The sequence below is a fragment of the Bos taurus genome, chromosome 9 (genome assembly GCF_002263795.3).
Source record: "Bos taurus isolate L1 Dominette 01449 registration number 42190680 breed Hereford chromosome 9, ARS-UCD2.0, whole genome shotgun sequence".
Taxonomy (NCBI): Eukaryota; Metazoa; Chordata; class Mammalia; order Artiodactyla; family Bovidae; genus Bos; species Bos taurus.
The window spans coordinates 12,642,349-12,659,073 of NC_037336.1; the positions used below are offsets into that span (position 1 = coordinate 12,642,349).

Below are 16,725 nucleotides of genomic sequence, written 5' to 3' on the forward strand. Positions count from 1 at the left end.
GGGATTTTCCAGGCAAGAGTACTGGAGTGGGGTGCCATTGCCTTCTCTGTAAGTCTCCTTGGAAATTGTTTTAACTCACCTGTGATCCTCTTACAACCTGTCACCAAGTGGCCAAGGTCTTCCAAGTCTTTTTGGGGACTCCCATTGGGTTTTTGTTTGCTTGCTTGCTTGCTTTGTTTTGTTTTATTTTTTTTAATTTTTTTTAACTTTATATTTTATGTTGGAGTATAAACAGTTAACAACGTTGTGATAGTTTCAAGTGGACAGCAGAGGAACTCAGCCATTCTCCCCCAAACTGCCCTTCCATCCAGGCTGTTTTTATTTTTTTCTCCTTACCTTTTAAAGTTTTGTTTTAACTTCCGTTTTTTTATTACAAATGTGATTTGTTTTATTTTTCTTCATAGGGATAGGGTCACTAGTTAAAATACACTGTAAAATCTGCACTTTAAATTTCATTTCATATTGCAGTTGTAGAAATAGTTTATATAAATAGTAACCATTAATCATTTACAACAAAGGTTCAATGTAAATTAAGATCCTGTTATTTCTATGATTGTTTATGGTTTTCTGGTATTTCTGGTAAAGTTTTATTTTTCTGAGGGTGAAGGAATTAATGTTTTTGAATGTGAAATACCTTTAAACTTAAAATTGATACCTTCCATAAATCAGCTGACCAGGAGAGAGTGCCAAAGCATTACAAACAACAGTTTTTCCACTTAACGTATGTTTGCACAATGTTTTTTATTGTTTGTTTGTTTTTATTGAAATATATTTGATTTACTGTGTTGTATTAGTTCCAGGTGTGCAGCAAAGTGATTCACTTATACATGCATATATATCTACTTTTTTCAGATTCTTTTCCTTTATGTGTGTGTGCTAAGTCGTTTCAGTCATATCCAACTTTTTATGACCTTATGGACCATAGCCCACCACGCTCCTCTGTCTATGGGATCCTTCAGGCAAGAATACTGGAGTGGGTTGTCATGCTCTCCTCCAGGGGATCTTCCTGACCCAGGGGATCAAACCCACATCTCTTACATCTCCTGCATTGATAGACAAGTTCTTTACCACTGGCGCCACCTTGGAAGCCTCTTTTGTCTTATAGGTTGTTACAAATATTGAGGATAGTTGCCTCCCAATGTTTTTATAAAGTTCAACCACTACAGAATTTGCAGAGCTAATCTGGAGTTTCTCACTTATGTGGTGTATATATACTCTTCAACTAGAATCCCCAAGATGGAGACGATAGCTTTCTCATCTCCACATATCAGATATATAATAAATGTTCACTTAAATGACTTGTGCTACTCAGTTCAGTTCAGTCGCTCAGTCGAGTCAGACTTTGCAACCCCATGAACTGCAGCATGCCAGGCCTCCCTGTCCATCACCAATTCCTGGAGTCCACCCAAACCCGTGTCCATCGAGTCGGTGATACCATCCAAGCACCTCATCCTCTGTCGTCCCCTTCTCCTCCTGCCCTCAATCTTTCCCAGCATCAGGGTCTTTTCCAATGAGTCAGTTCTTTGCATCAGACGAATGAGTATTGGAGCTTCAGCTTTAGCATTAGTCCTTCCAATGAATATTCAGGACTGATTTCCTTTAGGATGGACTGGTTGGATCTCCTTACAGTCCAAGGGACTCTCAAGAGTCTTCTCCAACACCACAGTTCAAAAGCATCAATTCTTCAACACTCAGCTTTCTTTATAGTTCAACTTTCACATCCATACATGACTACTAGAAAAACCATAGCTTCGAATAGACAGACCTTTGTTGGCAAAGTAATATCTCTGCTTTTTAATAAGCTGTCTAGGTTGGTCATAGCTTTTCGTCCAAGAAGCAAGCATCTTTTAATTTCATGGCTGCAGTCACCATCTGCAGTGATTATGGAGCCCCCAGAAATAAAGTCTCTCACTGTTTCCATTGTTTCCCCCATCTATTTGCCATGAAGTGTTGGAACTGTATGCCATGATCCTAGTTTTTTGAATGTTGAGTTTTAAGCCAACTTTTTCGCTCTCCTCTTTCACTTTCATCAAGAGGCTCTTTAGTTCTTTGCTTTCTGCCATAAGAGTGGTTTCATCTGCATATCTGAGGTTATTGATATTTCTCCCAGCAATTCCAGCTTGTGCTTCATCCAGCCCAGCATTTCACATGATGTACTCTGCATATAAGTTAAATAAGCAGGGTGACAATACACAGCCTTGACATACTCCTTCCCCAATTTGAAACCAGTCAGTTGTTTTATGTCCGATTCTAACTGTTGCTTCTTGACCTGCATACAGATTTCTCAGGAGGCAGGTAAGGTGGTCTGGTATTCCCATCTCTTTCAGAATTTTCCACAGTTTATTGTGATCCACACAGTAAAAGGCTTTGACATAGTCAACAAAGCTAAATGTTCTGTTCTACTAACATGAAATAATTATGATTTTGTCATATTTTAAGTGACTGAATTCAGGAAATGCCTGATCAGAGGTGGAAACAGACAAATTACTTTGTAGTTTAGGACAGGTTTGCCTCCAGAAGCTCAGTCATAATAGATTTCATCATGGACTAAAATAATGAGAAAATTAACCTTGTGTAATTTCCATGTGAAGAAAATAAGTATCTCAACTGGAAGAAGTTCATTTTATTTCTTCTTATATAGATTAGAGATAATTGTATTTTTCTTTCCAAAACACTTCCTCTGGCTTGGGGCCGCCTCCACCTTTCGCACTCATAACCGGATCTTTCTTTCTGATAGTGTGGATCAAATTCTTGGAAAAGGACAAATCACATCAGACAAGAAGAGCAGAGAGAAAATAACCGCAGAACACGAGGCCACGGACGACCTCAGTATGCTCGGCCGGGTGGTCAAAGTTGAAAAACAGGTACAACTCAACTAAACTGCCTAAGGTCTTAGGCAGATTTTTTTTCCAGTTTATTGCAATAGAATTGACGTATATCCCTGTATAACTTTGAAGCGTGTAACGTAACGGTCTGATCTACATGAACTGTGAATGATGACCACAATAAGCTTAGTCAGCATGCATCATCTCACAGAGACACAACATAAAGAAAAGCAAAGAAAAACAATTGTTCTCCTTGTGATGAGAACTCTTAGAATCTGCTCTCTTAACACCTTTCCTGTGCACCACACGGTAGTATTAGCTATAGTTATCACTTTGTGCATCACACCCCAGCACCTGTTTTTCCATAACTAGAACCTTGAGCCTCCTGACCACCCTCCTCTGATTTCCCTCCCTCCACCCCCTGCCTCTTGCAACCACAAGCCTGATCTTTTTTCCTATGTGTTTGGGGATTTTTTTTTTTTTTTTTGTATTTTGTTTTAGGTATATTAACTGGGATCATCCAGTATTCACCTTTCTCTGTGTGATTTATTTGACATAGCATAATGCCCTCAAGGTGCATCCATGTTGCTGCTAATGGCAGGATTTCCTCAGGTTTTGTGTTTTTTTTTTTAATGGCTGAATAATATTCTATTGTATATACATGTACACCACAACTTATTTATCCATTGATCTGCCATAGACACTCGTTTCCATGTTTTGGCTGTTGTAAGTGATGCCTCTGTGAACACAGGGTGCAGATATCTTTTTGAGTTAATTTCTTGTTTCCTCTGGGTATGTGCCCAAGAATGGAATTGCTGGATCATGTGGTGGCTCTATTCTTAATTTTTTAAAGGGATCTCCACATTGTTCTCCATAGTGGTTGCACCAATTTACCTTCCCACCAACAGTGAGGCAGGGCCCCCTTCTCTCCACATCCTCTCCAGCATTGTTATCTCTTGTATTTTTGATGATAGCCATTCTAATAGGAGTGAAGTAGCCAGAATATTTTTTAATCAAAATTGATTATAAGCAATTGGATGTATTTTAGTGATTGATTTTAAAAGGAATAAAATCAAGAAAGAGCAAATAAATTTTCTTCATGCATAGACCATGTTCTCCAAAACACATGAATTTCTGCATAAGGAATAGAAAATTTCCTCTCATCAATTAATATTTGAACTTCAAACAACTATGGATTTCAACAGTAGAATAATAAAATCTATTTTTAGATTTAATTTATTATTTTATTAATTTATTTATTATTTTTATAAATTTATAAATAAATTATAAATTAATTTATAATTTATTTATTTATTAAATAATTTATTGATTAAATTTAAAATTTTAATTTGATTTGATTTATTATTTTATTAATGCATTAATTTATAATTTATTTGTTGATTTATTTTTATAAATTATAAATTAATTTATAATTAACTAATTAATTAAATTTAAAAATCTAAATTTGTGTTTTGGTTATTTTCATTGTCTCTCTCCTGGGTCATTCTTAAAAACAAACAAACCACACATTATAACTGTGGTGACGCACTGAATATTTGTTGACCCTGAAAGTGAGTATCTTCTCATACAAAGACAATATTTAGAAGTCAAAATGCTCCCCTGATTTAATTATAAATATGCCAAGCATTTGATACCTATATTTTAAAATCTAGAATTGCCTAGATTGATCAGGGTTTGGGGGGGATTGTATTGTGTTTTTTGTTTTTGTTTTTGCGGGGTGGAGGTGGGTGGATCTTAGCTCCCAGACCAGAGATCCAACCTGTGCCCCCTGCAGTGGAAGCGCAGAGTCCTAACCACTGGACCGCTAGGGGAGCCCCCGTATCTAGGTCTTAGTTTCTTACAGAATTAGCTTCCTGTTGCACAGTAGAGTACGGGAATGTCCTCATGGAAGAGGCCGAGGAAGGGTAACCTGATGGGCAGGGGAATCTGGAAATTGCCTTTCTAAAGGGGCTTATACGGTCTTTGAAAACATCACGTTTAAAGAATGGGGAGGAGAAGGGTGCCGGTGGAGACGAGGCAAAGGCCAGAGCATCCGCCCCCAAGACCTCCCTTCCCACCGCCGCGGCTGGACCGTGCGTCCCAAGCGGGTCCTGAATCAAGGCCGCGAAATGCCGAGCACTCGGGACCTGCCGAGTGGTTGCAGCCTAACTTCATTCCTTAAACTCTTGTGAACAGATGCACGTTTTCCGCTCTTTCAGGTCCAGTCCATCGAGGCCAAGCTTGACTGCCTGCTGGATATCTACCAGCAGGTGCTGCGAAAAGGCTCCGCTCCGGCCCTCGCGCTGGCCCCCTTCCCGAGCCCGCCCTTCGAATGTGAACAGACGTCGGACTACCAGAGCCCGGGCGACGGCCGGGACCTATCGGGCCCGGCGCCGGGCGGCGGCCTCCCGCGCTCGGCCAGCGCGGGCCTGGCGCGGGGCCTGCAGCTCATCCTGGCGCCGAGCGAACTGGGCGCCCAGGCGCTCTACGCGTTCAGCCCCGCGCCGACGCCGGCGCCCGGGAGCCCGGGAGACGGCCCGGCGGCCCCGCGCGGCCTGGCGCCCCCGGCGGCGGCGAGTGCCGCCCGGCCGGCGGCCCCCGCCACCCTACAGATCCCTGCAGCGCTGCCGGTGCTCGGGCAGCTGCCCCACGGCCCCGCCGGCGCCCCGGAAGCTCTCCCCGAGCTCAGCGCCCGCCTGGCGCCCGCCAAGGACCGCCTCCCGGCCAGGGAGCGCGCCCTGCGCCAGAGCCTGGACCTGGGCGGGGCGGCCCTGCTGTCGGTCCGGCCCGCGGTGCCCCAGGACCCGGGCCGCTCGGTGTCGGCGCAGAACCTGGCCCGGTCCACCGAGGACCTGGACGTGCAGCTGTCGGGGAGCGAGTCCAGCGGCTCCAGGGGCAGCCAAGAGTTTTACCCCAAGTGGCGGGAATCCAAGCTGTTTATCAGTGATGAAGAGGCGGCGAGTCCAGAGGACACCGGGACGGACGCCTTGGACGCGGTGCCGCCGGCCCGGGAGCCCGCCCCGGCGCCGGACTCTCTCAGGACTGGACGGTCGCGATCATCTCAGAGCTCGTGTCCGGCGGCGGGGGGCGCTGACGCCCTGGGTCGGCCACACGTGAGGCTGAAATGAGGCCTCCGATTGCCCCCCACCCCGGGGCCCGGCCGCCCCTTAGCCATACACATCGCTGCATGAACTCTCTGGAAAGCCCTTCTCAAAGGTTGAACCCACAAAAATCAGGAAGAACATGAAAGGCAGTTCCTAAGCCCGTTATCTTTCAATTGCATGAAAATGCATGTTTAGGGGATGCTGAACTTCAGGGTACGACATTGCCCCTCACTCAGTAAGGTACCTTGAGTTAAGAATCCCGAGACACCGACCCTGCTCATGCTGCGGGGGTGGGTGTGAAACGTCAAGGTCAGGTCCATTAGAAGATTGAACTCTGTGTTTTGAAATGATGGCTGTTGACGCCTTCAAATGTCAGGCATTTCTGCTGGTGATAAAACGCAGAATTCATTTTCAAAATTTGGCCATAATGTACACGTGACACAGTGACCGTCATCAACAGCTGCTAACAAGTTACCCATAACACAGAATCGGGGTATCAGACATGGCTGCCTGTTCAAGATGTAGATGCCAACCTGTCCTACCCAGCCATTTTATCATTAATGTAATTTGAATGTCAATTTGTGTGCTTTTGGTGACTTAACGCTGTGGCCAGCAATTTTGCACATCATTTTCATGTTTGTTTGTTTTGTTTTTTTTATGACGAGAATGTTCTTCAGTTAGAAAACGTGCAAATAATGAAATTCAGGGCCAGTGGGGCAAATAGGCTGACTCTTTGACACCTTCGACTTCATGGAAACAAATTCCCTGACGGCTCTATCAGCTGCTACGCAAGCAACTGAGTCCCAAAGAGTGGATGGCACACGGGGGTGGGCTCACCCCTGTGCAGTGGCCCTGCCCAGGCCTGCAAGCTGCCTACAGATGGCCTGTGAGGGGCTCTTCCCACGAGGCTGAAAGCCAGGCAGGCTCTCGGGGAGGAGACATGAGACAGAGATGGAAATGGCTCAGAAAGAATCCTAACACCGGGAAATCAGTGATGCTCAAGAAAACGACCTTCCCCTCCAGGGTGATGAGAGGGAGGGAAGCAAACCAAAAGAAAAGAACTTGATTTTTTTTAAAAACAAATACTGTTAGGGAACTCAACTACCTAAATACCCCTTATTCTTATATATGAGCAGAGAGTTTTGCAAGGTATTTATTTTTTAATATGCCCTGAATGTGTTTTGCTATTATGTCATACATTTTGCATATGAAAGGCTAAAACTAAACCTCCTTTACTTTTTATACTGTCGTGGACATTTTCTATTCTCCCCAAGAATGTTGCCCACCCCTACTCTGAAAAATGATTGACTCAGTTTCCTGGTACAAGCTCATATAATCAGAAGCCAGGTAACCCTGGCAGGGTCTGCAAATCAAAACACAGCATGATGGCCAAAAAGACCAAGGGAAACAAATTAAGAAATATCTCTACCAGAAAGCAAGCCAAGGTGACCACTTGTTAGCAGCCAGAATGGCAACCCCAGACCATCAGAATTTCAGGGCCAGGGGAAGTTAGAGAGCAGGTGGATTAAACTCCAGCCACAGGAAGACTTAAAAAGAGTTTTCTCCTTGGCTGATATTGCTGCCTCCAGGATAACTTTTCCAGCAGCCAGGGGATGGATCAGGGCTGTCAACAGCTGCCCAAAGGCAGGACAAGGCCCTGACACCTGCCGAGTCCCTCCCAAACTCTCTTCCCCAACCTGCTTTCTCCACCCCAGATCCCCTTTCTCGTCCACAGGCTGTGGGCTCCCTGCCTCCCTTCACCAGCCTCCCTCCCCCAAGTAAGCAACTTCTCCACTCCACCTCTAATACACATCTCAACCCTTGTCCTTTTTTGATAAGCACTGAAATTTGGAAGGATTCCTCCTCTCATCCCACCTAGATCCTCGCACACACCCCTGGCATGCATCCTTCAGGGTCCACTTGGCTGCCAGAGACACTTAGAAAAGAGCACATCCATTTTACACTCCGGTTTGAAAGATGTTCTCAAACTCTTTAAGCCACTGTTTTTATTTCAAAACATAAAATTTTAGTCAATTATTAAATGCAGCATTTCATCTACCCATGTCTCCAAATTTGTGATACATCTTCCCAAGGAGGTTGTACACGAGAACACAGACACACACACACACACACACACCACCCCACCATGCCAGCAGGCCATCTCCAGGTATCACTTGAAGAAGAGGAAGGAACTTTCAGGTAGCACTGAGTCTCAGACACGCTCTGTCCGGGTCAAAGCCCACTGGCAGCAGGAACTCTGAATGTACTGAGGACCCCACCTTAGGCCCCGTTAGGCCTCAGACACAGCCCAGTCCATCTGGCATCACTGAAGATGCAAGATTCAGAAACAAACCCAAACCCATCACCGAGGGTTCATCACAGCCCAACATGGTAAACCATGCTGGGAGAAGCTTTCACACGCCCAAGCCATGACCATTTTGTGTCTGTCTTACTCCAGCACAAAACTTCTTGGATGTCGAAAGCCTGTTGTATTGTGTGAAGCTATAGGGCTGTGTCTGCTGTGTTCCTGTCAGCGGAGCTGAGAGGGGTCTCTCCCTAACACTTAGCAAAGCCCCTTCCGTCAGCCCCAGTGTCTCGAAGCACAATTAGCTGAGTGCTGATCGGCCTCTGGCTTTCTCAGGCCTCGACCGTCTGCCGCCTCCGGTACATAGGGTTGAGCAAGCTAGCGCTTTATGGCAAACATCCCTTCTACGAGGTTCACTAAAAAAATTTTGCTCCGTCTGATCTAAATGTTTGCATTTTGTTCAACTAAATTAACATCTATAGATAGCAAGTTTTGTTTAAAGTAAAAGACACTCGATTGAGTTTTTCAGTCTTTTCTCTCTTGTTCTAAGGTGCCTTTCTCACCTCCCCTTGACTCAGTGATTCTGAAAATTCTTAATTTGCCAGAAAACAAGTCTCACAGAGAGGAGGGAATCAGGCACAAGGTGACTCGTTCTCATACCTGTGTGCAAAGCAAAACTATAAGGAATGATGAAACTGAGCAACTAAATGAATAGGTCACTTCATCCAGATTGAGAAAATACAATAAATGTTAACTTATCTCCCCAGAAGCTGATATTTTTTGCCTTAAAATGACATGGTTGTGTTTTTGTAAGAGAAACTTAATTTAATTATGTACATTTAAGTGAGCAGTTCTGGAAGTCACGTATGACAATGCAGTTGTCTGTTTCCTGAACACAAATGAATCAGGAATATCGTATCCATTTCAAGCTACCATTCAAATGTAATTTCCTTTGCTCTCTTTTACTGGGATTATTTGTTTTAAAGTAAAACATTAAAAAGATGTCTATAAACAGTTAGTGTGACTACTTTCATCTGGTACCAACTGGTTGGTTCTGAACTGATTGGGTCCCAGTAGATCAAGCAGATTTGGAGTTGAAATTAAAAATTATCTTTTTGCAGAATTCATGCTTCCAATGCAGGGGGTACAGTTTCAATCTCTGGTCAGGGAACTAAGATTTTCCATGCCTCATGGTACAGCAGAAAAAAAAAATTATCTTTTTGCAATGTTGATGAAGAAATCATTGATACTCTGGGATGGGAAAGGTTTGCAAATGTTGTTGAGGGTATCATAAGAAAAACTAATTTGATATCATACTAAATATTTATTTTTGTATATTTTTATACATTTTTATTTGATACATCAAAGCAAATGCCAGCATATGTGAGCCCTGTGTTAACTATAATAAAAGGGTTTGCTAAACAAGTGATAAGAAGTGGGAACCAGCACGCGCCCAAATGCTGGAGCCCCAGCTGCTCAGAATGGCCATTAACACCTATCCAGTGCTCCCCAGTGAGGGAGTGGAAAAGTGTTAGTCACTCAGTCGTGTCCAACTCTTTGAAAACCCACAGACTGTAGCCCGGCAGGCTTCTTTGTCCATGGAATTCTCCAGGTGAGAATACTGGAGTGAGTAGGTAGCCATTCCCTTCTCCAGGGATCTTCCTGACCCAGGGATCGAACCTGGGTCTCCTGCATTGCAGGCAGAGTCTTTACCATCTGAGCCACCAGGGAAGCTGAGAAGATGGGGGTGGGAGGGGGACTCCCAAAAGGGATCTTACCCTTCTGCCCTAAAAAAAAAAAAAAAAACCTCTTGTTTCACTGGCAGTTTTGCACTGTGTCCATGATGAATTCCAGTGGAATTATTTGATTTGAAAGGAGGCTCAGAATGTTGGGGGCTTCCTTGGTGGCTCAAATGGTAAAGAATCAGCCTGCAATGCGAGAGACCTAGGTTCAGGTTCGATACCTGGGTGGGGAAGATCCCCTGGAGAAGGAAACGGCAACTCATTCCGGTATTCTTGCCTGGATAATTCCATGGACAAAGGAGCCTGGCAGGCTAGAGTTCATGGGGTCGCAGACAGTCGGACACAACTCAGCGACTGACGCTTTCACTTTTCAGAATGTTGGAACTCTGGATCACAAAGCAAGGAGGCCCTAAGAAAGATGCTTTAAATGGAGGGAGGTGAGGGAAGGGGTGTCACCTGAGGGGCCTCCCCTCTGCCACAGCTCCAAGGGGCTCAGGCAGGTCCCTGCCTATTCTGTCACTTTTGGGAGGTGACACTTACTAGTGAAACTAACAAGTAAACACGGAATGTGCTTGCTTGACCAACTCAAAAATGTAAACAGCTTCCACACACTTTCTCACCTATTTTAAAGCATCTCTCACCCCAGCTTAAAAGCAAAATATACATACAATTACTCTGCCCTCATCACAAGTAGGTTCCCAGACCTTGAAGTGGTTACTTTCATCATTCTGGTTTCAACCACTTCAACTGCTTCTTTAATTTTTTTTTTTAATTTTTAATTAATTAAAATAATACTTCACCCTCTGGTTTACCTAACTCCAAGTTACTGACGTTTTCACTACATTTCAAAGCAAATTATAGGTGCATGCACTGCTCTGGAAGTCAAATAAATAAATAGATAACTCAAAGGCACGCTGGTGTGACATATATCTTTGCCAGCCTCCACCACTCACTTCATTCCTATCACGGTTTTGTCGCCTAGTTCAAGTCCAGTGTGCTCTGGGGTAGGTAAGTCTCGGGGTCCAAGGTTGCCATGCATGGTCACCTACTTCCTCCACTTCTCACCTACTAGCTTTTTCCTTTTTTAGTGATGTTCATCTCTGTCCATCACTTGCTTCTTCTTTCCTCTCCTTTGCCTTCCTGAGTGTGACTGCCTTCCTGCCTTGCCAACCCCTGCCCACTCCATGACCCCCAAAACTAGGTGTTCACACCTTCCCCTGGTGCAGCTCCTAAGTGAGCGGTGACAACCTCACACCAAATGCAGCCCAGGTCAACAGACGCTCTTGAGCACCGGAAAGTCCTCACCAAAGCCCTTCGGCCACGATCCAGCACCACCCCACTTTTCAGGACTTGGGGTGGGGAGGCCTCTGCCTTTTCAGATGGAAACTCGTGCCCAGTGAAGACTAGCTCTCTTGCTCTGGATCCCAACCCCCTCTTTCCTTACATCTGTGGCATCTCCCTCTCTGTTTTTTCCCCTGTAAACAGAAAGGAGCCTTTCCCGAGACCAGCAAAGTCAAGACCTCACCTTCCTCTTTATCTCCACATCTCACCTTCCCTTTAGAACCAACAATCGATAAATTGTAGAAGGTAATTCCATTTCCCCAGCATCTGTCCCCCAGCCAGCAGGACAGTCAAACCACGTCTGCCCAGCCCTCAGACAGCCAGCTCTGCCCTGGTCAGTATGACTTCTTTTTTTTTTTTTCATTTTAAACAAGAAGTTTATTTAAACAACAAGACGCTTGACTTGAAGGGAAAACTATCTAGGATTCATTTTTTTTTTTTAGCATGACTTCTTAGAAGCACTTCCCTCTTGGCTTTTCTGGGGCGATCAGCTATGCAAACACTCTTCCTTCCTCTTAAAACTGCTCCCAAGTTTGTCTCTGATCCAGTGGGTCAATCAGCCCAAGTCACTGGCCCAAGCTCCTTGTTCTCTTTGCTCCATGGTCAGGGTTCCCAGATCCCATCACCAGCCTCTCCCTTCTCTGGCCCCCACTCCCTCCCCAGGTGGTCCCATCCGTGACCTCCACTCTTAACACAGGGACCCCTCCCAACCATGGATCGCCTGCCCTGAACATTAGTTCCAAATGCCTCACTTGGGCCCAGAGTCACCTGCAACGCCCCAGACAAACTTCTTGAGGGGGGAAGGGCATCTCAAAATATTCCCCAAGGTCCTCCCACCAGGCCCCGCAGGCCAAGGTGCTCGAGAACCCTGAATGGATGAGAATGTCCTGGTCTCTTTGCTTTCAGGCGCTTCCAACCCCTATCTCAGAGGCCTTTCTCTCAAGAAGGGTGTGACCCTCATGCTTCACTCACCCTGTGTCACAGATTTGGTCTGTCACTTCTCACAAAGGTCTCTGGGCTTTTCCAAAGGAGAATCAAGAAGAAATTAATGAATGCCAAGTAGTGAGTAACCATGTTTCTGCAGAACCGGGAGCAGCAGCCCCTCTCTTGTCCCCTCCCCCAGGCCTCAGCATCCTTCCCCTCTGTCCCTCCCGCCTTCCCCAGCACGTGGGCTCAGATCCTATAGGTGGTACCCAGACCTAGGCTTGGCCCTTTCACCAGGAGGCCCGACTGCTCACACGTCCCTGTGAGTTCCAAGGAGAAAAAAGGGTTTCATCTCCCTTCCCCAGCCCCTGAACTGCATAAAAATCACATTCCTGATTCCCGCTTATCTTTATATCCTACCAATGCCAAGCGCATAGCCAGAACTGGCCTCCAGTCTTGGGATTCCAGACTTTAAATAGCAACTCATGTACACACAACTGTAAACAAAATAAAAAACGACATACTGTGTAGCATAGGGAACTCTGTTCAATATGCTATAATAACCTACTGTGAAAAACAGTCTATATACATATATACGTCATATATTATATAAATGGAGTCACATTGCTGCACACTTGCAAACTAACATAACATTGTAAATTAAGAAAACACTAAATTAAAAAAAAAAAGTTTAAAAACCTAGCAACTCATGGTTAGTGACTGCCCAGTGTTGTACCAACAAATGCTTCAGAGGTGGAACCTAATTTAACCCTCACCACCCGACCACAGGCAACCTGTCAGGATGGATTTGGCTGCAGGTTTGAGAAAACCCGAGGACATCCCATTATCTACCATAACTGAAGGTCAGAGGTGGGTAGTTCCACGCAGAGTACAATTTGCTCTGTGACATCATTAAGGTTCCCATCCAGCCTGCTGACTCCTGGTCAAGAGGAAAGTACCGGTGGTTCTTCTCATTGTCCACAAGGTGGCAGCACACAGCACCCGGATCACATCTAAGGGGGAGGGCACCCACTGGGATATATAAGCCCTTGGCTGACGGCTGGTTAGACTAAGGCAGCCCACCCCCACCCCCACCCCCGTTCTCATTCCTGAACCTGGCAGCAGTCACATATCTGCCATCATTGGCATAAACCACTCAAAACTCACTCTTTGGAGTTCTGTCACAGTCCAGATGGGTGGTCAAGATACAAATGTGGATTTGGCATCTTGGAAAGTTCTAGAACAGAAACTTAGGAAACCCTGCTAGGCAACTTATTCATGCCTTGAGGGACTTCGGGCTCTTTTGCTCTGAGAAACAGCCCTTCAGCCTCACCACCAACGGCTGGGCATCGGGAACAGCGCCTGATCGCCCACCTCCCAGGCTACTGGGGTGGACCACCTTCTGCCTGTCTTCACTGCCACGTCTCTCCCCTCCTGTGTCTACCTGACAGGGTCCTTCCAGAAAAGGACCTTCTTTAGAAGGCCCTGTTTTCATCCTTCCCCCCCACCCCCCAGACCAACCCGGGGAGCAGTTTCCTCTCCTGCTCCCTTTTCCTCCCCTGGGCCGCACGCCCGGAGACCCCTGCCTTCTGGACAGACTCACCCAGAGGCCCTCCTGCGCCAAACCCGTTCACCCACAGGGAGCGCACTCCAGAGGCCTGGCACGTGGGGCCACTCGTTTCACTGGATCTTTGCTGGCGGACTGCACCTCTCTCTCACACCCGAGCCTCCATGCGTCTCCAAAATGTGCCGAGAAGGCCTCCGAGGGCCAAAGATGAACCACGGACGCCACCTCGGGTCCTGCCTGTCGGGTCTTTCTTCAGATGCCTCCTCGCCTCTCGACTGCCCAGCAGAGATCAAGACCGTTTGATGGACAGAATGAACTCTGAAGGGGTCTGCAACCAAACGTTCAGTAACAGCAGGCCTGGGAGGGCCTAAGGGAGATGGAGCCCCCTCCCCGGTGGGACGGCATGAGCTGCGGCCAGGTCGCGGGTGGTCAGCGGCTGGCTCCCCGGACCAGCTGCAGCAGCTCGAGGCCTGCAGGGAGAGCACGGGGCGAGACCGGACTCTCCCGGCTGGCCAGGGCCCCGAGGGGACCTTGAGGGTGTCACCGGCCCGGGGCCTCCGCCCCTCCCTGTCCGCATCTCCTGGGCTTTTCCACCCCTCCCCGACGGCACCCCCTTCCCCAGAACTTGGGGTGGGGGTGGGGGGGCAGAGGGAAAGGGGACACCCGGACAGCCAGCAACGCAGGCGACCCTCGACAAACCCGAGATACAGACTCCACCCCTGAGTTCCCCGAGGTCACCTACCTCGGCCCCAGCTTTTGGGGTCCCGGCTGCTGACTCTCCAGACCATGAGGAACAGCCACTGCCGCGACTCCAGCGAAGCCACGAGGAGGACGCGCGTCAGGCCAGTGGCTGCGAAGCCCCTTTCCCGCTGGATGAAGGTCTGGCTGTGCGCCCCGAGGCGGAGCAGGTCAGCGTCCAGGTGGCCTGGAGGAGGGGGCGTGAGGATCACAGCGAAGAGGGAGGAGGGGCAGGGGAATGAGCTGCGGGAGGGCCCTGGGATATACTGGGGGAAAGAAGAGGAAGGGGCAGGGCAGGGACCCCTCTCCCACGATCAGCTCTTCCTGGTCCCTTTCGATGTAAAATTCCAAAGGGAAGGCGAAGTGCTCTGGCACAGTCCACCACCGCGACTTGAGCTCCATGTGCTACTCTCCCCGCTGGCTCTGAAGCGGGAAATCCAGGAACTTATCCTAGCACGACTTAGAGGAATCAGGAAAAACCCAGGGATGCACTAAATATTGTCAGTGAACAACCCACCCTACAGAGGGGTGGGCCTCGCCCACAGTTCCTCTCAAGAAAACCCTTCCCAACTGGCGTGCTCTTTCCAGTCCCTTCACCCTAATTGAATTATCTGATCTGTGTTTACCTCTCTGATGCCCAGGAATTCAACAGTATCTTCATTCTAATCTGAAAGATCTTGGAACAGATATGCTGGTGTGAACCAGGGCAGGGTTGAGGGGTAGAAGGTTCTGAAGCAGAAGTTTCCAAGTGGCCTCCCTGGTTTTGGACAGGCACTGTGTTTGACTGTTTGCTGTGTCAAAATGCCATGGACTAGGAGCTCATAAACAGCAAGCATGTCTTTTTCACACTCCTGGAGGCTGGGAGTCCAAGATCAAGGCATCAGCAGATTTGGGGTCTGGTGAGATCTCCCTTTTCATACTGATCTCTGTTCGTTTCCACGGCAAATCATTCAGTGTCACAGTAATCCAAGTCTATGCCCCAACCAGTAATGCTGAAGAAGTTGAAGTTGAATGGTTCTATGAAGACCTACAAGACCCTCTAGAATTAATTCCCAAAAATAAAGATGTCCTTTTCATTATAGGGAACTGAAATGCAAAAGTAGGAAGTAAGGAGATACCTAGGGTGACAGGCAAATTTGGCCTTGGAATACAGAATGAAGCCGGACAAAGGCTAACAGAGTTTTGCCAAGAGAACACACTGGTCATAGCAAACACCCTCTCCCAACAACACAAGAGAAGACTCCACATGAACATCACCAGGTGGTCAATACTGAAATCAGATTGATTATATTCTTTCCAGCCAAAGATGGAGAAGCTCTATATAATCAGCAAAAACAAGACCAGGAGCTAACTGTGGCTCAGATCATGGACTCCTTATTGCCAAATTCAGACTTAAATTGAAGAAAGTAGGGAAAACCACTGGTATGACCTAAATCAAATCCCTTAGAATTATACAGTTCAGTTCAGTTGTTCAGTCATGTCCAACTCTTTGCGACCCCATGAATTGCAGCATGCCAGGCCTCCCTGTCCATCACCAACTCCCAGAGTTTACTCAGACTTATGTCTATCGAGTCGGTGAAGCCATCCAGCCATCTCATCCTCGGTCGTCCCTTTCTCCTCCTGCCCCCAATCCCTCCCACCATCAAAGTCTTTTCCAGTGAGTCAACTCTTCCCACGAGGTGGCCAAAGTATTGGAGTTTCAGCTTTAGCATCAGTCCTTCCAATGAACACCCAGGACTGATCTCCTTCATAATGGACTGGTTGAACCTCCTTGCAGTCCAAGGGACTCTCAAGAGTCTTCTCCAACACCACAGTTCAAAAGCATCAATTATTCTGTGCTCAGCTTTCTTCACAGTCCAACTCACATCCCTACATGACCACCGGAAAAACCATAGCCTTGACTAGATGAACCTTTGTTGGCAAAGTAATGTCTCTGCTTTTCCATATGCTATCTAGGTTGGTCATAACTTTCCTTCCAAGGAGTAAGCATCTTTTAATTTCATGGCTGCAATCACCATCTGCAGTGATTTTGAGGCCCCCAAAAATAAAGTCTGACACTGTTCTCACTGTTTCCCCATCTATTTGCCATGAAGTGGTGAGACCAGATGCCATGATCTTAGTTTTCTGAATGTTGAGCTTTAAGACAACTTTTTCACTCTCCTCTTTCATTTTCATCAAG

At 46.8% G+C, this 16,725-nt stretch overlaps 2 protein-coding genes across 4 annotated transcripts in view; one reads left to right on the forward strand and one right to left on the reverse strand.

Moving 5' to 3' along the window:
* KCNQ5 (potassium voltage-gated channel subfamily Q member 5) overlaps positions 1 to 9,252 on the forward strand; it is a 649,180-nt gene extending 639,928 nt beyond the window's left edge. For all 3 annotated transcript variants that reach the window (XM_024996914.2, XM_024996913.2, XM_024996915.2), the window contains 2 exons: positions 2,738 to 2,864; positions 5,045 to 9,252. In XM_024996914.2, the coding sequence (XP_024852682.1) occupies positions 2,738 to 2,864; positions 5,045 to 5,953 (1,036 nt within the window). In that variant the 3' untranslated portion in view covers positions 5,954 to 9,252. The remainder of the gene's footprint in view (positions 1 to 2,737; positions 2,865 to 5,044) is intronic.
* Positions 9,253 to 13,402: 4,150 nt separating this feature from the next.
* KHDC1L (KH domain containing 1 like) lies at positions 13,403 to 15,183 on the reverse strand. The gene is given in 4 exon segments (XM_059890028.1): positions 13,403 to 14,250; positions 14,253 to 14,278; positions 14,551 to 14,658; positions 14,759 to 15,183. Coding segments are annotated over 4 exon segments (399 nt in total). The 5' UTR covers positions 14,949 to 15,183; the 3' UTR covers positions 13,403 to 14,175.
* Between the last annotated feature and the right edge of the window lie 1,542 nt (positions 15,184 to 16,725).